Genomic DNA, 25,533 nt, shown 5'->3' with positions numbered 1-25,533 from the left:
CCCCATAGAAGCTCAACATCACACAGTGGCAAAGCTTGGGACAATAGCCAGGCCTTTAATAGCTTCCAGAATGTCAACAGGGTGGAAGTCATATGGATCATTTTGTCATTACCATGATAACTGCAAATGATTATTAAATGAGGCTATCGGGACATTACTTTCTCTCTCTCTTTTTCCACTCATATCAGAAGCACCAAGGTACTTCCAGGTTGAAAGGAATAGCTGGCATTGTTGTTGCCCAGGGGATGCCCACTTGAGGGCTCCTTTCATGTCCCCAGCAAGAGCTGGAGTGAATGATGGGAGCTCAAGCCTGCCACACAACAGCACTTGGGTTTCGAACGCAGGCTTGCTATCCTAGCCTCTTCCATCCTAGCATCCTAACCACTTAAGCCACCATGTTCCTATCAGGACATCGCTAAATGAAGACCTCCTTCAGTTTAAACCTGTCCTAAAATCCATGCACGACTGGTTAGATAGGTGAAAGTTGAGAACTACCAAGATGGTGGGAGAAGAGGGGTGGTCTCTTTGACGGATGTTTTCAGGAACTAGGAGTTTCTTTGATTAATGTTTCCAGTTCTTTGAAATCACAAAGCAAGTTCTCCAAGGGGAATGTGAAATCTCATAAGGAAGGGTTCAAACCTGCCAATGACAAGGATTGCAGATCAATTTGAACTTTAGTTACTGGCAAACTCATTAATAAAAAGGTGGGAAACAGAAGCCCACTGTCAGCTGGTGCTCCGTTCAAAATCCAGGAAAGAAATTCTTAGACTCTTGTAATTAGAGAAAAGATGTCTTTTACTGGAAGTCAGTGGTAGCAACAAGAAAATTCTGAATCTGGGGAAATAGGCACGCACATCACATATATCAAGGAAGTGAAATGTTCCCACCCCCAACAGTTCAAACGTTCTTCCAATTAAAAGTTGTGAACTACATCATGCAGACATCTCCAGGTGGTGATGATTAGTTGACCTTGGCTTACTCAAATAAAGGTTTGCAGTTGCGCAGAGAAGAGAAAGCTAAGCAAGAATTAGAAACCCTCTCCAGTTTATACAATATCAGTTAGTAACACTTTCAGCTCACGTCCTATACATTTCCCCCTTCCACCCCCCGTTACTCATGACAGCCAGAAAGAAGCAAAGGAAAGGAGGAAGATCTTGAAGGCTGACACCCACAATATGACAGTGAGCTTAAGAAGATCATACTAACAAAAAGCAAGGGGAACGATTTCAGTTTCCCACCCAGCAGGAAGGGCGGGAAAGGCTTCATTTTTCGGGCTTTGGGGTCTTCCCCCAGGGTACCAGCCGCACCAAGAAGGGCTTGCAATGAATAAGGAATCGAAACGATCCCCTGAGGTCAGGAAGGCATCCGGTTGCCACAGGCAAGAGTTGGAAATCTCGCAGGATGTAAGCAAGGAAGAGGAACGACTCCATGCGGGCCAAGGCTTCTCCCAGGCACACCCGTGCCCCACAGCTGAATGGCACCAGATTCCGTCGGGCCTCCACAGAAGCTTCACTCTCCAGGAATCTCTCTGGACAGAAGAAAGAAACTGGTCAGATTCACAAGGACAGCCAATTTTGGTCTAAGTAGTGAAGGCCCCAGACTGGAAACCAGGAGATTACGAGTTCTAATCTGGCTTTAGGTGACTTTAAGCCTGTCATTCCTTCTCTAAGCCCTACCCACTTTACAGGGTTGTTGTTGTGTGGAAAATAAGAGGAGGAAGGAATATTGAATGTGTTCAGCCCCTTAAATTATGTATAAAAATAATAAAGGCAGGCTAAAATAATTAAGTAAGTAGGTAGGTAGGTAGGTAGGTAGATAGATAGATGATTGATGATATAGATAGATAAGATAGATAGATAGATAGATAGATAGATAGATAGATAGATGATAGATAGATGATGGATAGATAGATAGATGATAGATATGATAGATAGTAGATAGATAATAGATAGATAGATAGATGATGATAGATAGATAGATAGATAGATAGATAGATAGATAGATAGATAGATAGATAGATAGATAGATAGATAGATATAGATGAGAGAGATAGATAGATAGATAGATAGATAGATAGATGGTAGATATAGCTAGATGAGAGAGATAATAGATGATGGATAGATGATAGATATGTATAGCTAGATAAGAGAGAGATAATAGATGATAGATAAATAGATGATGGATAGAAGACAGATAGATAGATAGATAGATAGATAGATAGATAGATAGATAGATAGATAGAGGAAATATTGGATGAGAGGCTTGGATGGGGCAAAATAAACAAATAAACAAACAAATAAACAAATAAGCCAGAAATAAACCATGCTTTCCATTCACCCTCTCCCACAAATGCTTAGCTGAAATCAGAAGATTCATATAAAATCCGAGCTTCAAGCAATTTGGGACTTTATTCCCGTAGCCTCACTAGGTAAAGAGAAAGGAGTCCCTGTGGATTTTACTCTACTAGTTGTTGGTGTCTATTGGCAGCGATGCTCATCATCTCTGTTTCAAGGCCAATGAGCCAGCGCTGTCTGAAGACATTTCCGTGTTCATGGGGCCAACATGATGTCACGGATCATTGTTACTTTCTCACTGAAGTGGTCCCTATTTATCTTCTTGCATTTACATGCTTTCAAGCTGCTAAGTTTGGCAGGAGCTGGGGTGAGAAAGGGAGCTCATCCTGTCTTGTGGTGCTTGGGTCTCGAACGTGGGCTGACAGTTTTCCAGTCAACAAGCCCATCGTCTTAATCACTGAGCCACAGTACCGCCCCATTTTTGATCTCGCTGGGTCAAAAACAAATCGCATATGTATGTGGCTTAGTATGATGGGTAAACCCCAACTTTTATTTGGACATCTAAAACATCATAAAATTCACACTAATTTCTTCCCCAAGCTACCTCTCTTTCTCTATAGTTGCCCTAAGCCCATGATGGTGAACCTATGCCATGCGTGCCACCTGTGCTGGCACAAAAGACATTTGTGCTGGCACGCAAGCCACAGACATGCTTACCTCACTGTGCATGCGCACACTTCACAGCTGATTTTTGGCTGATTTGAGGCATTTTTCGCCCCCCCAGAAGTTTGAAAAAAGCCTCTGCAGGCCCAATAATAGGCCCTTTTTGTCACTTCCGGAAGTGATAAAATGGGCCTATTATCCGTCCTGCAAAGCCTGCAGAGGCTTTTTTCAAGCCTCTGGGGGGCCGAAAATCACCTGTGAGGCACAGTGCAGGTAAGAGGGCAGCGGGGATTGTGCACGCATGTGCAGGGGTGTGGGGGGCGTGCGCATTGCCTTCTGGGTGCTGGCACACGAGCGCACAAGCGAAAGCACACGCGCAATTTTTGGCACAGGAGCCCAAAATAGTTAGCTACCACTGCCCTAAGCTATGGTTTTCTGAAACATACTTTACTGATTAGTTCACAATAAGCTGCACTGACACAACACACTAAGGCTGTGTTTTCTCAACCTTGGCAACTTTAAGACAGGTGAAGTGTTTTTTTCCGGTGGGACAGGTCTATCAAGGCAACCTGGTCTACCCAATTATGGGACAGAGCATACTGCTTCCGCTTTTAAGGCAAGTGGTCTTCCACATGCTGGCTGGGGAATTCTGGGAAAGTCCATCTGTCTTAAAATTGCCAAGGTTGTGGAATACTGCACTAAGCCAAAGCCAAGCAAATTTCATTCTGGGTTAGTGTGATGTAGGAACTCAGTCCCCCACCCTCTCTCTCTCTCTCTCTCTTGCAAATAAGAATACCTGGCCTAAACTCCAGAGGATGCTGCCACTTGGTCTCATCAAGATGGGCCCCATAGAGGTTGGGAATGACCGTCGTGCCCTTAGGGATGGAGAAACCAGACAGACTTGGGAGAGGGTGTGAGAGGAAGAGGAAAAAGAAGACAACAATTATATCAACAAGGCTTCAGCAATGTAATTTGTTCCTCTTGCTTACCCTGAGATTGGGGGTCTCATAGGCATCCGAGAACATCAGAGACTCAGTTTGGTCTGACACTGAGGCCTCCAAACTTGGCAAGTTTAAGACTTGTGGACTTCAACTCCCAGAATTCCTCCTCCAGTCATGTTAGCTCAGGAATTCTGGGAGTTGAAGTCCACAAGTCTTAAACTTGCCAAGTTTGGGGATTCCTGGTCTAGCAGTTAAGGCATCAGGCTCAAAACCTGGAAGCTGTTGAGTTCTAGTCCTGCCTTAGGTATCAAAACTGGCTGGGTGACTTTGTGCCAATTACTAAGAGATGATGAGTTCTAGTCCTCTCTTGGGCATGAAAGGAGACTGGGTGACTTTGGGTCAGGAGATGATGAGTTCTAGTCTCGCCTCAGATATGAAAGATGGCTGGGTGATTTTAAGTCAGTCACTCTCTTTCTCTCTCTCATAGCCCAGCCTACCTCAAAGAGTTGTCGTTGTGAGGGAAATAGGACGAAAAAGTTGTATTAGATAGGTTTGCTACCTTGAGTTATTTTTAAAAATAATAAAGGTGGGTTAATAATTCTACAACAATATTTTTTTAAAAAAAATAATTATCCATTTCATAATCCATCACAAATGGAGTCATGGTACAGACCGATGATGGCGAACCTATGGCACATGTGCCACAGGTGGCATGCAGAACCATTTGTGCCAGCACGCGAGCTGCAGGCAAACCTACTTCACTGTGCATGCGCATGCCTCACGGCTGATTTTCGGCTGGTTTGAGGCCTTTTTCGGCCTTCCAGAGGCTTGAAAAAAGTCTCTGCAGGATGAATAGGCCTGTTTCACCACTTCCTGTTAATACCGGAAGTGACAAAATGGGCCTATTCGACCTGCAGAGGCTTTTTTCAAGCCTCTGGGAGGCCGAAAAAGGCCTCAAACCAGCCGAAAATCAGCTATGAGGTGCAGTGCAGGTAACGGGGATGGGGAAGATTGCGCACGCATGCACAGGGGCATGGGGGGTGCGCGTTACCTTCTGGGTGCTGGCACGCGAGCGCATGAGCACCAGTGCACACACAACTTTTGGTACAGGAGCCCAAAAAGGTTAGCCACCACGGGGTATAATGAATTCACGAAGGTTCTAAAACACACTTGAGTAGAAGCTACAAGAGACAGACAAGCAGTGGCTCAAGGGTGTCACAAAGAGGCCTAGCCGATTTTTGGCACCTAATCAGGAAAGCAGGTTAGTGGGCTGAGGAGGGAATGGAGATTTTGCAGTAACCTTCTCGCAGGAATGGCGGGGAAATGGGGATTTTACAGTATCCTTCCCCTGCTACACCCACCAAGCCACGCCCACAGAACTGGTTGTCAAAAAATTTGAATCCCACCACTGCTTTGACTGTTTGGTGCCAAGGAGGGTCATGGATGTTCAGAAGGCAGGGACCTGGCTAGAAAGAGCACCTGGCAGAATGCAGGAGGAGGGGGGGGGAAGCTGAATCCCCTTCCTCAAGGACAGATTTGGAGGGTCGGGGAGTCCCTTGAAACCTCTTACCTGGTGTTGCGGATGGTCATGTGGGGCAGAGCCAGGGGTGCTGATGGACGTAGGCGCAGAGTCTCCCAGAGGGTGGCTCGGAGGTAAGGCAGCTGCTCCTGATCCCTGTAGGTCGGATCACGGTGGGATCCAATGACAGTGGTTAACTCTTGGTGGATCTGCTTCTGAATCTGGAGCGGCAGAGAAAAAATGGGGGGGAAAACATGTTGGGAAGAAAGAAGACAGTATAGAGCGCCCTCACTAAATGACCATTTGTTCAGTGACGTAATTTATGACAGTGCTAGAGTTGTAATCTTTGCAAAAAAAACCCAAATCCTGGTCACAAGGTCAAAGGTCAGGTGGTTGGCAGCTCACCCACATTTACAACCACAGTGTGTGCTTCTGCTTCCCCCTAACTGCCTTATCTCCTCACCCAAATCTGCTTTTGTGGATACCTGCCCTCCCTCACCCGCCTTCCTTGCCGTTCTGTGCTCATCACCCCACCTGACCTTCACCATCCGGTGGCTCAATAGTTAAAAGTTCAGTATTGCAGGCTAACTTTGCCTTCAGCCTGGCGTTCGATTCTGATGGGCCGAAGGTTGACTCAGCCTGCCATCTTTCCGAGGTCGGTCAAATGAGGATCCAAATTGTTGAGGGAAAATATGTTGACGTTGTAAACCACCTAGAGAATTCTGTAAATCACGATAGGGTTTATATAAGTGATTCTCAGGGGTGGGATTCTCCTGGTTCGGTTCTCTCCAATGAGCGTGTGGGCCCGCTGTTTTGTGTGCTTTGTGTCTTTTTGTTAGAGCGCAGCTGATTTGCACAGCACCTCACAGCACCTGATTTGCACAGTTTGCCGCACCTCAGCTGTTTTCTTCTTTTTTTTTTAATATAAATTTTATTTGGGTTTTCACAAAGAAAAAAAAACATAATACAAATAAAATATCTTTTTTTGAGAGGAGCATGATCACGGGTTGTCACTTCTTCATACGGACACAAACTCCATTTCATGTTCATCTTTGTGTTCTATTCCATGTCTTATTCCTATTAAACATTTTCTACATAGTTTTTCCCCTCCTTTGATTTTCTAAACTTTTATAACTTCTTTTCCTTTCCTTCTTCCTCCTCTTCTCCCTCCCCTTTTTACCCCCTTGTCTCTCTACTTCTAATTCTCTCTTCTGTAATCCCCTCTTCTGTTGCTTTCTAACATTGTAATTATTTTTCAAACTATTCTTTTTTTGTTGTTGTTTTTACAAATCTTAAACTTTTCACTCTTTCCCCCCTTTCCTTTTTCCCCCCACATAAAATTACTTGATCATTAAAGATGGCTTTTTCTTTGTCCAGATCTTCTTGTTCTACAATCGTTTCTTGTTGTTTCTCATAGTTCCAAATTTCCATTTCTAGGAATTGAAATACGAAGCCAAAAGAACTTCTCCCTTCTTGTGCATCTTCTTTCTGTTTTTTAAGTTCCATTTTCAGTTCTTCTAGAAGTGATGCCATTTTAAACACTTTTAAACAACCACCCAATTTAGTCATTTAAATGCAATAGCCAAAAATCCAAAAATCACCAAGTAATCCAAATAATCCAAAGCTGTTCCTTCTTGCTTCTTTTTTCACTTTCTCTTCCTGGGGTTCTATTATTTTATTACAAAGTTTCAGTTGGAATGTATTTTTTAGGAATCTTGTTAAAGTTTCACTGTAAATTCCTTTTAGTTCCAGGCAGTCTGCTCCATTTTTCCAGATCCTGCCCTTTTATTCTTTTCTCTCCTTTCCTGCTTTTAAAAGTTTTTAAATATCCAAAAATCTTTATTGTCCCTTTGACATTTTATTTTCAGCTTAAATGCCTATTATTGTCAGAGTGGATTTTTGACAATTTCTTACTTAAGTCTCTTAGCTGTCAGTATAAGGGAGGAGAAAAAAAACCCAAATCCTTTCCCTTTCATCTCTCCTTCACTCCTTCAAAATCTTCTCTGGGAACAATGTTATTTTTATAGTTTAAATTCCAGGGTACCTTATGTTGTTGCTTTTTCAATTTAACCCAGTCAACCAAAACTTTCTCTTCTTATATTCTTCCTGCACTTTCTTTTCCAGTCGAGTTCTTCTTTGAGGTGGCCATTTCTGACCACTGCTGGAACCACCTTCGGGAAAGGGAGTAATGGCCAGCTGGGGAGGAGATATGCGGCTCTCCTCGACCCTGCTAGTAGTCTCCCCTCTCTTCACCACTTCTACGGAGTGGCTTAGCCCCAAAACCCGCCGGCTCGGGGCACTCCCGCGATTAGCACAGATCGAAACCGCGCATGTCGCCAAAGGAGCTCAAACCGGAAGTCGCCTCAGCTGTTTTCTTCAGCTGCAGTTGAAGGTATTAGCTTTTTTAAACATGGAGCACATGAGCTCACCCAACCGGTTGTTAAACCGGTTGAATCTCACCCCTGGTTATTCTAAGTGAATTTGCTATTGCTGTCTTCTTCCTCCCACTGCTGACAAAGCCCATCTGACCTTTTGCAAGGCAGCCATGGGTCATGCGCGGCCTTTTCTCTGAAGCAACCCCAAGGCCTTCCCGAGACCGCAGCTGTCTCAAAATAGGCCCCTCCAGGCACAACTTATCAGCAGTGGGAAGAAGATAGCAAAGACTCACTGAGAACAGATGGGGCCTTTGTGGAGCAGGAGTTGAAACGCCCTCCCACCCCCAGCAGCAGGGGCACCAAGGCCAAAACAGAAGCAGGCTGAGGCCGCTGACTGGTAGTTCTTGACTTAAGGAGCACAACTGAGGCCCAAATGTATTTTGCTAAGCAAGAAGTTGTAATAAAGCTTTGGAGAGGTTGACTTTTGCAGGAAGCCTTCCGTTGGTGAAGAGTGATATACAGGTTTGCCTCGACATATGACCCCGCCCCACCCAACTGAGCCAAAAATTTATATTCTTAAGTGAGACAGTTGTTAGGGGAATTTTGCCCCGTTTTGCGACCTTCCTTGCCATAATTGTTAAGTGAATCACTGCAGTTGTTAAGGTGTAACATAGTTTGTAAGGGGACGTTTGGTACGAATGGATAAGAATAAGACGCAAAGGCATCAAAGGATCTATGTAATACTCTAAAACTACAAAACAATAAGGTTTTCGGGTAAATAAATGTAAATAAAAATGTATATATGTATAAAATGCCTAGAATGGTGACAAATCAAATACAGAGATGTATCACACATCAATAGGAGGTATTTACAATGTAAACACTGCTACAGTAACGTTGTACAGTGCAGAAATTTGTTTTTAAATGTTAAAACATTGAAGAAATAAATTTATTTATTTTTTTTTAAAAAAACATAGCTTGTAAGTGAATCTGGCTTCCCCCTTGACTTTTCTTGTGAAAAGGTCACAAAAGGAGACCTCCTGATTCCGGGACACTGCAACCCTCATAAATACATTCCAGTTGTCAAGCACCTGAATTTCAATCACATGATCATGGAGATGCTGCAACAGTCATAAGGGTGAAAAATTGTCATCAATCCCTTTTTTTCCCACTGCTGTTATAACCTCGATTTAATGGTTGTAAGTCAAGGACTATCTGGAATGGGACATGAGAAAACCTTGAGAGACGGGACAAACAAATACTGCCTAGGACAGGGGTGTCAAACTCGATTTCATTGAGGGCCGCGTCATGGCTGTGCTTGGCCTTGGGGGAGCAGGGTGTATGTGGCCAGGGGATGTGGCCATCTTGACATCACTCATGTCAGGGGCGCCTTTGGCGGCCCGAGTGTTCTACCAATAAAAACCATGCTCCCGAGCTCCATTTTCAGCTGGGATGGCCTCCTGCAACCCTCTGCCAATGTAAACGGAGCTCAAGCTCTGTTTTTGCTAACAGGTCACCATGAGCTAGTCCTCCACTATTTGCGAGACAGATCTAAGAACCCCATGGACCAGAGTCGGGCCATGGGCCTTGAATTTGACACCCCTGGCCTAAGGATCGGTCTGATAGAAGAGAGCATAGTCTGCATAACTGGTACGAAAGTGGCTCAGAAGGTTTCATCTGTAACTTCTCAGGCTATAAAAGAAATGGTGGGAGATTTGTACTTTCAGACTTGCAAGATTCTGTTAGTGTATCCTCAAAATAAAGTAGAAATAGCTCATCTGGTCATATTTCCTGACTGGTCTACCTGAGAAACACTGACACTAGTGGTGGTATTTGACCGGTTCGGTCCAGTTCTGGCAAGCCGGTAGGAGCGATGAGCAGCGGACACCGAACCAATTCTCTCCGCCGCTCTGCTGTTGGGCCCACCTGCCCGCCCAGGCTCCCATACTCAACTTTTATCCAGTGAATATGAAGTGTAGCTGCTTTGCGCGGCACAGAAGAGTGCCACGCGGCAGCTGTTGAAGCGACCGGGATCATGCCGGCTTGCAGGAGGCGAGTTAAAATGCCTCTGCGCCTCCACAAACGCCTCTGCGCCTCCGCAAAATGCACATTTGACACGCATGTGCACGTAAAGCGCGCCCACCAAGCCACGCCCATCAAACTGGTGGCCACAATATTTGAATCCCACCAATGACTGATACCCAGTGTTGCCACCACCACCACCGAGGAGTGTCACTGTGCAGGCCAGCCAAAAGAGCAGGCATGGGAGTAAAAGGTGGGTGGGGGAGTTGAAGGGAAGGCAGTCCTTTCCCTTGGAAGAAATGAGGCCGGGGCTGGGAGGGACCAAGCCAGGAAAAGTGTAGATTTGGGTGGGTCCTTGCCTAATGATTGATTAACGGTCACAATCAAGACTGTCAAAAACGACCATTGCTAAACAGTGTGGCCAATGAGATAATAATCACATTGTTTGGTGACATTTTTACTGATCCCAATTGTGGTGTTAAATGAGAACTTCCTGTACATTCAATGAAGTTTGACTTTCTGATAGAGGAAATGATGCTCCCCACTTTTCTTTCTAGGACTCCAACTTCCGTTACCCCACCATCATGGCAGGTGGTGAGGAACAATGTAGAGAGATGTAGCCCACAGCTTCCCCAGCCAAGGCCGATAACTTTGAACCACTTCCTTCTGCGTGGAGAAATCAAGAGAGATAAGAAGCAGAAGGAGATCTTTGACTGAAAGCTAAACTGTGCCCTCCCGAAAGAGGGATTTAGAGCAGTGGTCGCCAACCGGTGGTCACCAACTGAGAAAATTTTGGTGATCCACAGAGAAAGGTCCCCCACAAAGCACTCCCCCACAAAGCAATTAATCCAGGCTACGCATAGGAACACAAGGCTGCGCCACCCACATGGCCCGCGCACCCGCTGTCCCCACCCTTCGGCCGAGCACAAACATTAGCCTTGAGTAGAGCCACGCAAGCTGGAACTGGAAGGTAAGACCAATGGCGAGGGAGGGAAATCCTCTCCGGGGTGGCTTGCTGACATTGGCGGGAAAGTTGGTCCCATATTCCAGAGCTGCAGGAGTCACAGGACTGGCCCTTTGGTCATCCTGGAGGAGCTCTTCAAGTCCATGGCAGGCCAGTATACCCGGGTGGAGGAGCAGCTACTCCAGGATGACCAAAGGGCCAGTCCTGGGATTACTGCAGCTCTATAATATGGGACCCACTTTCCCACCAATGTCAGCAAGCAACCATCAGAATTCATATTAGTGGTTCCACAGGATTTAACATTATGAGTTTGGTGGCCCCTGAGGTCCCAAAGGTTTTCGACCCCCTGATTTAGAGGACCATGTTTCTCGCCACCAGCAAACCGTTCATCCTACCTCAGGGCGATGCACCAGGAAGGCAATAGCCCAGGTGAGCAGGGTTGCTGTGGTCTCCGTGCCTCCAATAAGCAGGTCAACAATGGCCATGTGGACGTGATCCAACAAGAGGCCAGTCTCCCCCCATTTTTCAGTACCATGGTCACGCAGAAGCTGCAGCATGTCATCCAGCATGTTCTGGATCTCGGAAGGGCTACATGACTCCTAAGAAAGAGAGGAGGGTGTGTAATCAATCAATCAATCAATCTGTTGTGGCCTGCCAGCTACCAGCGGAGCTGAGGGCAGACTCGGACAGTGAGGAAGTTGGGGAGGAATTTGGGCCAGTGATGGAATCTGGGGAAGGCTCCGATGGATGCTCTGCATCAGACACAGAGATAGAGCCAGGGCCGTCCAACATTTCCCAGCCACCGGAGAGGCAGCTGCTTTTAGAGGTTGATATGAGTGAGGAGGAAGAACAGCTGGGGCCTGTTCCACATGCACATATGCGCAGAGCAGTTAGAAGAGGTGAGCAACAGAGGACAAGGAGTCAACTCGGGAAGCAAAGCACACGTGGATGCTGAACTGGCTGGGAAATAAATATATAAGGAAAAGGGAGTGGTCGTCGTAGGAGACAACAGTTTGTATTTCTGAAGATTTTGCTCATTGCATTTTGGGTCACGGAGACTGCTTGCCAGAACTTAATTTTCAGCCTCTCGGCTAGGCGCTCACGGCTCACGGCCTTGCAATTATCGCAAGGAACTGATAAGATGTGTACTGCAGTTAACTCCTTGAAGGACTATTGCCTGGACTTTTCGGTGGGTGAATCCAATTAATTCACAAGAGGTAAATAAAAAGGGTTTTTTTTCATGACAGGGGGGTTCTGTTTCTTGTTTCTGCTAAGGCTGGGTCAGAACACAATCAATCAAGACAAACCGGTTTCATCCATCTATTCATCCCATCAGTGAACCATCAACTACTCAGGGCCCTGTCCCAATAATTCCTTGTCTCTGGCCCTTTTGATAGGAATTGCTCTACAGTAACTTTTGACGAGGTATGGCTTCCCCCATCTCTGTGATAAACACTGGACCATTTTAGCATGGTGGTAAAACTGCAAGATCTTCTCATCATTCCTGCTCTTAAATTAGTAGATTCTTCGTCTCATGTCATCCTCTTATCCGTGAGCCTCCGTGAAAAAAAAAAAAAGGTTAACTTTATACAGGTAGTCTTACAACTTACAGCCACCAAAAGGGACCAGAAGATTGGTCATTACACGGTGGGGTCGTTCAGTGACCCCGCGCAATTTTGCAACCTTTTCTGCCGCAGTTGTTAAATGAGACATTATGTGACTGCAACTTGCGACTTCCTGCCGGTTTCCCCACTGATTTTTCTTTCCATCTGGGAACGTCGGCAACGGTGATCCCGTGACTGCAGAATGCTGCAAGTATCGAAAATATGCGGCAGTTGCCAAGCATCTGAATCGTGATCGTGTGACTGTGGGGAACCCTGTCATGGTCGTAAGTATGAGGACAGGGGGGTAAATCCCTTTTTAAAATGCCATCGCAACTTTGAACAGTTGCTAAACGAATGGTTGCATGTCAGAGAATTACCTGTATAGCCTTTAACGGAGTAGTCATTCTCCACATTCTCACCTGGTGTTTCTTCATCTGGCTTTGGATCAAGGCGTCCCGGGTTTTGACACAGGAGAGCAGATGTCGCAAAGTGGGGTTGGGAAACACCTAGGGCACAGCAGACGATGTGAATGAAGTTGGTTTCAGCACAAACACTCAGGGCTCCCCACGTTTCTTCCTTGACCATTCCCCTTTCACATTTTAGGAATGTTGTGTCGCTGTCGACACCCAAAGTAGTAAAAGAGGGAGGGGAGAAGAGGGGAGAGGGAAGGAGGAGGAAGTAGAAGAGGAGAGGGAGAGGAAGAGGAGGAGGAGGAGGAAGAGGAGGAGGAGGAGGAGGTTATTTGGGGAAACTGCCTTGGGTGGGTGGCTACAGCCAGCAAAACATTGAATTCCCTTTTTCCTTGCCCCAAGGCTTCAGTCCAAAATGGGGCTTTGCTCTTCCCTCCTGTCTTTTATGAAGAAATAAAAACAACATTGTGGGTTACAACTCGGATGTGGCTGCAGCTGGGCCCCTTCTGAGAAGAGAGTACAGAAACGAGGCCTGGAGGAGGAGGAGGAGGAGGAGGAGGAGGAGGAGGAGGAGGAGGAGGAGGAGGAGGAGGAGGAGGAGGAGGAGGAGGAAGAAGAAGAAGAAGAAGAAGAAGAAGAAGAAGAAGAAGAAGAAGAAGAAGAAGAAGAAGAAGAAGAAGAAGAAGAAGAAGAAGAAGAAGAAGAAGAAGAAGAGGAGGAAGAGGAGGAGGAGGAGGAGGAGGAGGAGGAGGAGGAGAGGGAAGAAGAAGAAGAAGAAGAAGAAGAGAAGAAGAAGAAGAAGAAGAAGAAGAAGAAGAAGAAGAAGAAGAAGAAGAAGAAGAAGAAGAGGAGGAGGAGGAGGAGGAGGAGGAGGAGGAGGAGGAGGAGGAGGAGGAGGAGGAGGAGGAGGAGGAGGAGAGGAGAAGAAGAAGAAGAAGAAGAAGAAGAAGAAGAAGAAGAAGAAGAAGAAGAGAAGAAGAAGAGGAGAGAGGAGAGGAAGAGGAAGAGGAGGGAGGAGGAGGAGGAGGAGGAGGAGGAGGAGGAGGAGGAGGAGGAGGAGGAGGAGGAGGAGAAGAAGAAGAAGAAGAAGAAGAAGAAGAAGAAGAAGAAGAAGAAGAAGAGGAAGAGGAAGAAGAAGAAGAAGAAGAAGAAGAAGAAGAAGAAGAAGAAGAAGAAGAAGAAGAAGAAGAAGAAGAAGAAGAAGAAGAAGCAGCTTCTTTCCCAAATTTTCTATGTGCAGAGAACTGGGCTGTTTTCAACATTCAATGGTCACTGATTGTCCTTCAGCAGTTGGCATGTGCAAGAACAATTTATGACATGCTAATAAGCCGCACGATATATCAGCATCAGAAGTGCAATCTAGTAAGATATCCTTCTCAGTCTAGTTTCTTTCACTTGTGATGGAAACTTATGAAACATTTAACTTCCTGCCGGCCCATGTTTGCTACAGATAATGGAAGTCTATGGTATCAAAAAGTAGAACATTTTATCATGAACAAAACCCCTGTGCATGCATGCATTCATTTAGATAGAGACAGAGACAAAAACAGAAAGAGTGGATATCTGTTCTGATTGTCCGTCAGAAAATTAAGAAGGCAAAACCTTGAGCAACATCAGCAATCTACCATTTGTTGACCATCCCAAACATGTGGAGTTAAATGCAAATCTGTCCAAGGCCAGCCTGATATATTAATCCTCTCTTTCTCAACGTTGGTCACTTTCGGTTGTCTGAACTTCAACTCTCAGATTTCCCCAACCATCTTACAGTGGCTAAGGTTGAAAAATACTGTACTAAGCTCATTTAGACCAAGTTTATTACTTGCAAATATTTTTTAAAAAAAACACCTGTGATCTTCCTATCTGTCTGTCAGTCACATCATCCATGGGAAGGTCAATAAAGTAGATTGTGGTTGTGATTTCATGATTACAACCCTTCCTCTTTTTATACGTGAGGTATCAAGTGAGGTATTAATACCACTCTATAAAGCCTTAGTAAGACCACACCTAGGGTACTGCACCCAGTTTTGGTCACCACACTATAAAAAAGATGTTGAGATACTAGAAAAAGTGCAGAGAAGAGCAACCAGGATGATTAGGGGACTGAAGAACGGTTACAGGAACTGAGCATGGTTGGTCTAGTGAAGAGAAGGACCAGGGGAGACAGGATAGCGGTCTTCCAATATTTGAGGGGCTGCCACAGAGAGGAAGGGGTCAAGCTATTTTCTAAAGTGCCTGTAGGCCAGACAAGGAATAATGGATGGAAACTGAACAAGGAGAGATTTAACCTGGAAATAAGGAGAAACTTTCTGACAGTGAGAACAACCAACCAATGGAACAGAAGTTGCCTTCGGAAGTTGTGGGAGCGCCATCACTTGAGACTTTCAAGAAGAGATTGGACTGCCATTTGTCAGAAATGGTGTAGGGTCTCCTGCTTGGGTGGGGGGTTGGACTACTACATGACCTACAAGGTTTCTTCCAAGTCTGGTTATCTGTTATCTGTTACGTGGACATACCCCTATGCTTGGGGTAGCACCTTGACATTTTTTTTTTACTCTTTCCCAGGAAATGCCTCTGGCTCAGATCTAAAATGTTGCATGTCAGTTTTAGTTCTGCAAGCCTGTCCTGAAGGCACCCACCCACCCACACACACACACACAAAGCCCTCTAACCAGGTCTCACCCTGAAGATGGGAAGAAAATCCAGAATCTGGATGGAAGCAGAACTCCAATTTTCAACCAGCTCGATCATACAGTTATGCATTTCTTTGATGGCGGAAATGTCCTATGATGGATGAAAAGACAGAGGTAACTTGGAGAAGACAATCCGCGGGAAAGCAGAGCAATTACACAGCAGGTCGGAAGACTCACCGCAGCCCCAAATATCAAGTTGGAGATGACTGCACAAGCATGCAGAGAAAAGACCTGTGCCACATCCACAGGCTGTCCATTGTAACTGTGGAAAACCTGTTGAAGAATCGCAAGAGAGAAATATGCCTTAAATCAGTGGTCGCCAACTGGTGGGCCAGGGACCACCAGTCGTCCACGATAAAATTTGGGTGGTGCGTAGAGAAATGTCCCCCACAAAGCACACACACCCCAAAGCAATTAATCCAGGCTGCGCAGGAACACAAGGCTGCGCCACCCACATGGCCCGCCCACCTGCCGGCCCCCATCCTTCAGCCGAGCACAAACCTTGCCTTAAGTAGAGCCATGTGAGGTAGGTAAGACCAATGGTGAGGGAGGAAAATCTGCCCCTGGGTGGCTTGCTGACATGGGTGGGAAAGTCGGTGCCATATTCCAGAGCTGCAGTAGTCACAAGACTGGCCCTTTGGTCACCCCGGAGCAGCTCTTCCAGTTCAAAGCAGGCCAGTATACCTGGGTGGAGGAGCAGCTGCTCTTGGATGACCAAAGGGCCAGTCCTGTGAATATTACAGTTCTGGAATATGTGACCCACTTTCCCACCAATGTCACAGCAAGCATCAAAATTCATATTAGTGGTCCACAGGATTTAAAATTATGAGTTTGGTGGTCCCTCAGGTCCAAAAGGTTGGCGACTCCTGCCTTAGATCAAGGGTCCCCCAACCTGTGGGCCAAGGCACACTAGTGCGCCATGAGGGGTTTGCAACCAAGCTGCGGAAACTGCCGGCGAGCGTTCACATTGTCGCTTGCGTGACCAGCAGGCGAGTGCGCGCGCCTGTGCTCCATTTAAGTGAGTGGCAGGTGCTTGTGTTTGCAGCTCGCGCAAATGAAACTGCGCGTGCTTGCTGTCCGCTTGCGAGGAACCATCCCACTCTCCCCGCCTCCCACGGGTCTGCAAAGCCGGAAACGTTGGCTTAGATCACACACATGCACATATTTATATCTCCGTCAATGTCACCCAGCAGGCTCCCACCTGTCAACTCATAAAATATTTGTATGGTCTTTTTAGAGTTGCCAGCAGAAAGGGAGTGGGGAGCAATGTAGCAGCTTGCAAACCAAAACTGCATTCCACAAATGTTCTCAAAAATAGTAACCAGGTGACCGAAGTTTCTGCCGTGCAAAATTCTAACTGGTGAGCATGATTGATGACTCTTGGCTATGGACGCATCCCATTGGAGAATATGAATTATGATACACCCAGGGGCTGGGGGAAAATCAAGGGTGACAAGGAATGATGTGCCTCAGAGTCGGCTACACCTAAGCAATGCTGGACAGTTGAACTCCCAATAAATCCTTTTGAGGTTTTGGAAGTTTGGCTCAAAAAATGATTTAAATTGGGGGTAACCGCCGGAATCCTGACACTGCCCTTTTCGAAAAACCATACGTCACTGCACCTTCCCTCAAGCGTGAGACAGGTTAAACACCAAGTGGGAAGGTAACCTGGCTGGTTGGATCAAGGGAGATGGGTCGCTTTGTTTCTGGTTTTGGTTGCTTGTTGTTTTTAATGTTTCTGTGACCTTTTGTTTTATATAACTCTTGAGAGCCACCCCGGGTTGCAGATCTAACCTGACAGAATAGCACGGCAAGCAATAAGGCTGACCTGCCTTACATGGAGTTACATGACAGGCAGGGGGGGAAATTATCTACACCCCCAAAGCACCCATTCTGTGGCCATTGTAACTTCAAATGTTGCAAAACAATCTCTGGCTAAGCAAGGACTGTCTGCATAATTAAGGACGTATGGTCACAGCATGTATATTACGTGCAAAAAAATGAGAATGAATGAATTTTTACACCCTTTCTCCATTTTTTAAAAAAAATAAAAAGTAGATTCTACATCAGCATCTTCAACCTCAGCTTCTAGATGCTTGTACACCCTCTCTCAGGGGTGGGATTCTACCAGTTCGCACCTATTCGCTAGAACCGGTTGTTAACATTCTAAGCAGTTCGGAGAACCGGTTGTTAGAAGAAATTACTGGCCTAATCCTGTAAGGAAGGCAGGAAGGAAACATTCTGGTGTTGCTTACAGAAACTGCCTCTCCGTTGACCCTTATTACATCCTTGGCAGGACTAGACTTCCTGTCTCAGGAACTTCTCTGGAGTTTTTTTTCCCCTCCTTTGCTAGTTCTTTGCTTGTGTGGAGTGACCATTCAAAGTTACAATGGCACTGAAGAAAGTGACTTATAACCATTTTTCACACTTACGACAGTTGCAGCATCCCCACGGTCCTGAGAGACCAGGCGAGGAGATGCGTGCCTGTATGGGAGTGATATTGAGTTGGCCACACCCAGCCAAAAACATGACCATCAAGCCACGTCCATCCAGTCACATGACCACCAAGCCACGCCCACCAACTTAAGCCATGGCCACAGAACCGGTTGTTAAAAAATTTGAATCCCACCCCTGGCCTCTCTCCTTTTCTTTTCTATCTTCTCTATCATTTTACATTTTTTATTCTATAAAATACAAAGAAGAAAAGAAACTAGGAAATTAAGGGAGGGAAAAAGAATGGGGAAAAGGGGGTGTAAGATACAAGGGGAAAGAGAAAAAAGAAAGAAAAGGGGGACATTGACTTCTAGCTCTTCTTAGCACAGTACAAAATGAACACATTCCAACCACAACTTTTTGCTTTTACACATTAATATATATCTAGCTATTTCTATAACACCACATCTTTCTAATCAACAAAACCAAGATCAAAGTTTCATTTTTTTTTCTTCACAAGCACAAATTCCAGAAGGGATATCCAAATAAAAACATATTTTCTTCTTTAAATAATCAATTTAACCGTTCCTGCTTTATCTTCCTTGCTATGGAAACAATATGTATTTCTATTTGTACCTAGTAATCTTTGTGAGATGTCACCATTTTTATTTACAAAATTCATCGTATTCTTTCAAATTCTTTGGTTTTACCGAAAGAAAAAGAGAGGGGGGAAAAAAACCTTTCCTTTTTTTAACCCTCTTTCCTTCAAAGTACCAAACTTTTTTAAAACACAAAAAACCATTAAAAAAAAACCTTTCTAATCCATCTTATTCTTTGACTTCTTAATATACAGGCTTTAAACTTCAACATTGCATTTAGCTCCCTACCACCCAAACTACCCTTAGAGAATTTTTTTCTCTTTTATAAACATCCTTTTTAACATACAGAGTTTTTCCTTAAACTGATACATCGTTTTCTTTCACTTTCTCTTAATGCAGATACTCTCAAATACATTTTCAATGGCTTTTGCCTATCTGAAGAGTTACTTAAGCATTGTGTGTGTGTGTGTGTGTGTGTGTGTGTGTGTAAAAATGCGTTTTTAAATTTTGGGTTAAATCTTTCTTTCAGTTGCACATATCAAGCAGAGGAAAATGCATCCTGACTTCCTCTTCCCTTTTCGAGGTCACCTTGGAGAGGTGTTGAGCCTGATCCTGCACGATCTTCTCCATGTCTCCTCGCAGGCAACGCTGGAAGGCCATGTGGGTGAGTTTGCGTTGCAAGCGCCATGTCGGTGTGTAGTTCCCCAGCGAGAGGTCTTTGCCTCCCTTGGAAATCAAGTGGGCTGGAGAAGAGAGGAAGGAAGGAGAGGTTAGAAGTAGCCTTCAAGGAAAAGGATGTAGAGAAAGGGCAGAAAGTCTACGCTGTGCCTAGAGAAGGTAACAGATACCCAAAGCTTGGTGGGAAAATCCTGCTCTCAAACTCTGCTGATATTGATTGGGCATCTTCAAGCAATGGGGGTAAGAATAGTATGTTCTCCCCATCATGGATGGGGTGGGTGGGTGGGATTTGATGACCTAGTAGTTAAGACACTGGGCTTGTGGACCTGAAGGTTGGAAGTTCAAGACCCAAGCACCATGTGACAGGGTGAGTTCCCGTTACTTGCTCCAGCTCCTGCCAACCTAGCAGTTCGAAAGCATGCAAATGTGATGGATAAATAGGTACCCCTTTGGTGGGAAGGTAACGGTGTTTTGTGTGCCTTCAGCCTATAGCCATACTATACACAGAAATGTCTTCAGATGACGTTGGCTCCCTCGGCTAAGAGATGGAAAAGTGCATTTTCCCATAAAATTGGATATGACTGAACAGGGGAAACCTTTTCTCTTTTTACAAAATTGGATGTCCCAACCTTGTTAGCCCATGTCAGCCTTTGGAAAACTTTCAAACCTTCCTCAGGGAGGTTGGGTAATCCTGACCTGTACAGGTACTCTTCACTTAACAAACAATCCCTTAGTGACCAGACACCTCAAAGCTATTTAAAACTTGGTCTGGACTTCTGACAGTTCTGACCCAGGCTTCTTCATCAAACGTAATTAATTACAAGCTTGTTTTAAAAGCAAAACCTATTTTATTGCAACGCTAGTAATTGTTTCCATTCCCAGCCAAAACTAATCTTAAACAGTCCCCCAAGATAAGCACACACTTTCTAGTTCTGTGGAATGCTGCCAAAAACAGAAGTATCCAGATTAACTATAAAAGAAACCAACCGAAGTACAAGAAAAAACCAACCAAAGTACACAGAGCTTGAGGCTGACTCGGAACCAATCAAACTACTTTGCTTCCTTCAAGTGTTCCTCATTAATGTCTGACTTTTATCCCTTATGGGAGGGGCAATCACCTCCCAGCCTTACTCGCAAGTCACCCCTTCTGTTTCAGCTGCTCTCGCCTTCTAGCAGCTCTGTGCATACGCGCACTGGGAACAGGCTCCCTTGGGTTCTCTGCCTCGCTGCTGCCAGACTCCGAAGGCTCCAAAGGCAGCACCCCACTCCCAGATGGTCCTGGCCCCATCCTTGCATTGGATGCAAGACCCTCGTTCGAGTCCTCTCCAGACTCCCTGCCTGGTCCCCTTTCTTCTCCACTGTCCGATTCCACTGCTGTCTACACTGGCTGTTGGTGAACCACAATACTAACAACCATACTCACATATATATCCCGTAATCATTTGATCACATTTTGGGCACTTGGAAACTGGCTGACATTTATTTATTATTATTTATTTGTACCCCATCTTTATTATTTTTCCACAAATAACTCAAGCTGTGAACGTATCCATCTTCCTCCTCCTATTTTCCCCACAACAACAATTCTTGTGAGGTGGGTTGCATTGAGAGAAAGTGCCTGGTCCAAGTCACCCTGTTGTCTTTCATCACTAAGGCAGGACTTGATCTCACCACCCCTTACTTTCTAGCCTGGTGCCTTAAACACTAAATCAAACTGGCATTTTTTTACGGCTATTTTGCAGCGCCCACAGTTATGTCACTACAATTTTTGACTTTTTTTTGCCAGCTTCTGGCGTTTACTTCCAATTTCCAGCAAAAAAGCACCTATTGAAGTGGAAGTTCTTGGAGAAAATGATTTCACTTAATGACTGCTGCAAACAAGGTGGTAAAATGAGGTAAGGTCACATCACGACCCATTTAATGACTGATGTGACTTACGGCCATAATTCAGATCTCAATTATTGTTGTATGTTGAGGAGTATCCATGTGGTGTGAATCCAACCATGGTTGCTTGTAAGCATAGTTTATGGCTTGGATGAACCCTGCAAAGTGCAATTTTTTTTCCTCCAATCAAGCAAATCTTATTTCTGTGCAATGTGCAGTGTGTCAGCCTTGGAGGCCTTTTTTTCTTACTTGGAAGGTTTGAGGCAGCCACATTCAGTGCCTGGGAATTTGGGGAGGGGAGATTTCATAGTGAGGTAGAAGTTTTAGGCACAATAACATTTTTCCTCAGAGAGTCAAGGGCATGTGGCCTGCAACTGGAGGGACGAGTGACTGGAGGAATGTCTCCAGTTGGGATGAAGATTTGACTGGACCATGTAATGGACTGATGGAGGCAGGGGAGGGATCTTTGATTTTTTGGGGGGAAGGGAAACCCCAGAACTCTCAGATTCAGGTTTTTCCAGATGTGCCAATATGACAACTCTAATAAAATGGAACTTTGAGGAAATGTTTGTCTCGGAGTTTATTGGTTTGGAAGTTGGTTAGTTGGAACGCCGACACAGTCCTTCTTCTCACTAACAAAACGGCTCTCAAGCCACGATTTGATCTCAATTCATTACCAGAATTATCAACAAACCGGGAAATCATTACCCAGAAAGTTATGAGGTCGTCCAGCGAAGTCAGACCATTTTCGCATCAAAGCCTCCCGAATTAATTCAGAGCTGTTCAACACAACCACAACTGAACAAGGGAAAGACAGAAAAAGAAGAAAGAGCCATTAAAAAAACAACAACAATATATTTTCAAAGGTATTCCTCAAAACTCCCAAACATCAATTAGCTCAGTCTTAGAACAGACTTTTTCCATTAATACAGGAAGTCCTCGACTTATAACCATTCATTCAAAGTTACAACAGCACTGAAAAAAAGTGACCTATGACTATTTTTCACACTTACAACCATTGCAGCATCCCTGTGGTCACATGATTGAAATTCAGCAGGTTGGCAAGTGGCATGTATTTAAGATGGCTGCAGTGTCGCTTTTTGCAACCTCCTGACAAGTAAAGTCAATGGGGAAGCCAGTTAACGACAGAAGAAAGAAAAGAAAAGAAGAAAAAAGACAGAAAGAGAATGAGAAAGAAAGGAAGGAAAGAAGGAAAATAGAAAGAAAAAAGAAAGAGGCAGGTAGGCAGGAAAGGATAATGAATGTAGAGTAGAATAAGAATAGGAATAGAGAATAGAATAGAATAGAATAGAATAGAATAGAATAGAATAGAATTCCTTATTGGCCAAGTTTGCAAGTTATTAAAGTTCAAATATACTCTATATACAGAACTGGTTCTCACCAGAATCTACATTACTCGTGGAGAATTTTGCTTCATTACTTTAAAGAGCTAGTAATTTTAATCAAAAGTACTGCTAGTTCCTGAAAACACAGCTGTCATTGAGATAAGAGCTGTTGTACAGTAAAACTGGCCAGCTCAGGACACTGACTTCACATTCTCTAAATAGCTCCAGTAAAGGAACCAGTTAGTCATTCTTAGATTTTTAGGAAGTTTCTCTCCACGTTTAGGTGAAATCTGCTTCCTCACAATTTACCCCCTAGCTTGCTTTCATACACCCCAAAATTTGTCACCAGTGTTTCCTTCTCTTCTCTTCTCTTCTCTCTTCTCCTTTCCTCTTTTCTCTTCTTTTCTCTCCTCTTCTCTCTTTTCTCTTCTCTCCTCTCCTCTTTTCTTCTCTTCTCTTCTAAAGGTAACTTTTATTTTTAACTTCTATCTTCTAAGCTCTAAAGATAACTTCTAAAGCTGACAATTGATTCTGGTGACAGCTCAAAGTCATCCAGATCTTCATCCAGACCCAAAGTATTTATTTTTATATTTTTATAAAGTAAAATATAAAGGTATTTTTATATATTTTTTTTAATATTATATTTATTTATTTATTTATTAAATTTAGGTACTGCCTTTCTCGCTATCCAAAATGAGTCTGGGAGCCTTACAGTGTAATAAAGATAGAAAATGTAAAAGTATTTATATATTTTCTATCTTTATTACACTGTAAGGCTCCCAGACTCATTTTGGATAGCGAGAAAGGCAGTACCTAAATTTAATAAATAAATGAATATAAATTTATTCATAAGGCTGGGACAAAAGGTTCACCACTCTGGAAAATTCTTATTTACAGAACGCCATACTCCATCACCGGAGGTTTTTAAGAAAAGACAGTCACTTGTCTGAAATGGTAAATTGTTTCCTGCTTGTGCAGGGTATGGCTCTAGAACATCTCCAAGATCCCAGCTCTAACCTGATTCTAACAAATCGTCCTGTTTTCTAATTTAAAGCCTATTCTAAAATGATGGACTGCAAAGACTTTAAAAGCCCAAGAAGAAAATTAGAAAACAAAAAAAATATTGCAGGGAAGTTTTGAAAACAATCACGGAAGCCCAAGCCGCAGTTAAAAACAAAATGAAACAAAACAGCCTCGGGAACACAATGCCATTGTATTTTTTTTTTTTTTTTGGAGGGCTACAAACTCCACAAATATGTAGGTTTTAACTGATGCCAATGCTGCCCCGTTTACTTCTAACATCCCCCAAATCACTGTTCTGCCTCCCCCCACTGCCCCCCACATCACAAACACATTCAAGAATTACCTTTCTTTCCACACCGGAGGCGGTAGATGGGTCCATAATGCTGGGCTAACTGGAGGAAGTGGGCTGGCAGGTCGGCATGCAGCAAGTGAGGGAGATTCCCCACTAAGGGCCAAGGCGAAGGCCCCGGGAGCTCCCACGGTTGCTTCCTCCATCTCAGCCCCCCCTGAAACCACCATAGGAGGGCCACAGCCAGGGAGACCAAGACCAAGAGCCCAGCCCAGAGCATTGTTATATTGGCCAGGTGAGGCTCCTTGCATTTAAGAGCAAGCCTGTTCAACATGTGGGTAGGGGAGGAGGAGAGGAGACTCCTGCCCCTCCTCAAAGCCACCCGTCATTCTTCCTTCATCTACCTCTCCACAACTGCAGGGCAGGAGGGCCCCACCAGATCTCTTGTCAGAAAAAATATTTGTGTGTGTGTGTGTTTTTTCTTCTTCTTCTTCTTCCCCTGACCTCATATAACTGTCAACATGGAGGCCGGCCCTTACCTCATCCTTGAGCCTGGACAAATTTATGGTTTGAGAACCTCTTTTTTCCCCTTGACTTGGCCGATAAGAAAGAATAACAGAGATGGAAGGGACCTTGAAGTCCTCTTGTCAAACCAAAGAGAACATGTTTTGCGGAACCTCCAAAGGATAAGATCCGTGTCATCATAAAAGAAGATTGGGTGTTTTTTTTCGCTTCCTTCTTTTTCAAGATATCTCTGTCTCCCCCCCCCCCCAGGCGCTGTGCAATGAACGGGCCTCCCCATTGAAATCCAAGGCTTATTAAGATTAAACACATCATTAGGCATCGGGGCCTGACAGTAGGCAAAAGGTAATACATCCAAGAAACATCTTCAAGGAAAAAACAAACTCCAGCTGCCTCTTTTTGGGGGGGTGGGGGGAAAGACATTTGGGACAACCATGATTGAGAATCTCCAGAGACTTCTGGAAAATAAACAGATATTGTTAAGTGAATCCCTGCAATTGTTAGGTTAACAACCCGGTTGTAAAGTGAATTTAGCATCATCTAGTGGCAAGGAAGACGTCTCTTGTCTATAGATGGTTCCTGAGTTATTTATTTTTATTTTATTTTGTCAAAAGCTTACAATATAATAGAAACAAGAACGTAAGTTTAAATATAAGAACTAGGAATTAATAATTGGGGACAATAGGACACGGACGGTAGGCACGATTGTGCGCTTATGCACACCCCTTACAGAGCTCTTAGGAATGGGGTGAGGTCAATAGAGGTTAGTTTGAGGGTAAAAGAGTGGGGGTTTGAGCCGGTGACAACAGAATCAGGTAGTGAGTTCTAGATATTGACCACTCTGTGGCTGAAATCGTACTTCCTGCAATCGAGTTTGGAATGGTTTACATTTAGTTTGTATCTGTTGCGTGCCCTTGTGTTATTGTGGTTAAAGCTGAAATATTCATTAACTGGTAAGACGCTGCAACATAGGATTTTATGTACTGTGCTTAAGTCCAACTTAATTTAAAAAAAAAAGAATGATGACTACAGTTAAGGCCCAACATTTCCATTGCTAAGTGAAATGTTTGTTAAGTGAGTTTTGCCCGCTCTGCGAGCTTTCTTGCCCGTTGTTAAGTGAATCACTGCCGTTGTTAGGAACATAGCTGTTAAGTGAATCTGGCTTCCGCGTTGACTTTGCTTGTTCAGATCACATAAATATGAGCTTGTTGCCAAGTCTCTCAACTTTGATCACATGACTACTGGGATGCTAAAACCATCGTAAATGTAAAAACAGC

General features: G+C 44.4%; 1 protein-coding gene across 1 annotated transcript; it reads right to left on the bottom strand.

Annotated features, from left to right (window-relative positions):
- Positions 1 to 779: 779 nt before the first annotated feature.
- Positions 780 to 22,576, bottom strand: CYP21A2 (cytochrome P450 family 21 subfamily A member 2). Its single transcript, XM_087923267.1, has 10 exons — positions 22,479 to 22,576; positions 21,785 to 21,874; positions 19,103 to 19,257; positions 15,660 to 15,755; positions 15,472 to 15,573; positions 12,802 to 12,888; positions 11,174 to 11,377; positions 5,469 to 5,638; positions 3,754 to 3,857; positions 780 to 1,528 (listed from the first exon to the last, which is right to left on the bottom strand). Exons 2-10 carry the CDS (start codon positions 21,828 to 21,830, stop codon positions 1,263 to 1,265), a joined length of 1,230 nt encoding a protein of 409 aa, XP_087779393.1. The 5' UTR covers positions 21,831 to 21,874; positions 22,479 to 22,576; the 3' UTR covers positions 780 to 1,262.
- Between the last annotated feature and the right edge of the window lie 2,957 nt (positions 22,577 to 25,533).

The sequence above is a fragment of the Pseudonaja textilis genome, chromosome 2 (assembly GCF_049901715.1).
Source record: "Pseudonaja textilis isolate UNSWEBS1 chromosome 2, rPseTex1.2, whole genome shotgun sequence".
Lineage (NCBI taxonomy): Eukaryota > Metazoa > Chordata > Lepidosauria > Squamata > Elapidae > Pseudonaja > Pseudonaja textilis.
This window is presented reverse-complemented; position numbering and strand designations above follow the sequence as displayed.

Excerpts from the sequence above, each read along its gene's own strand:
- CYP21A2 (XM_087923267.1), bottom strand. The coding sequence starts at position 21,830 with ATGCGAAAATGGTCTGACTTCGCTGGACGACCTCATAACTTTCTGG. Across the intron at positions 11,378-12,801 it reads GCCAGATGAAGAAACACCAG|GAGTCATGTAGCCCTTCCGA; the intron begins GTGAGAATGTGG and ends TCTCTTTCTTAG. Across the intron at positions 3,858-5,468 it reads ATGACCATCCGCAACACCAG|TCTGTCTGGTTTCTCCATCC; the intron begins GTAAGAGGTTTC and ends CCCTCTCCCAAG.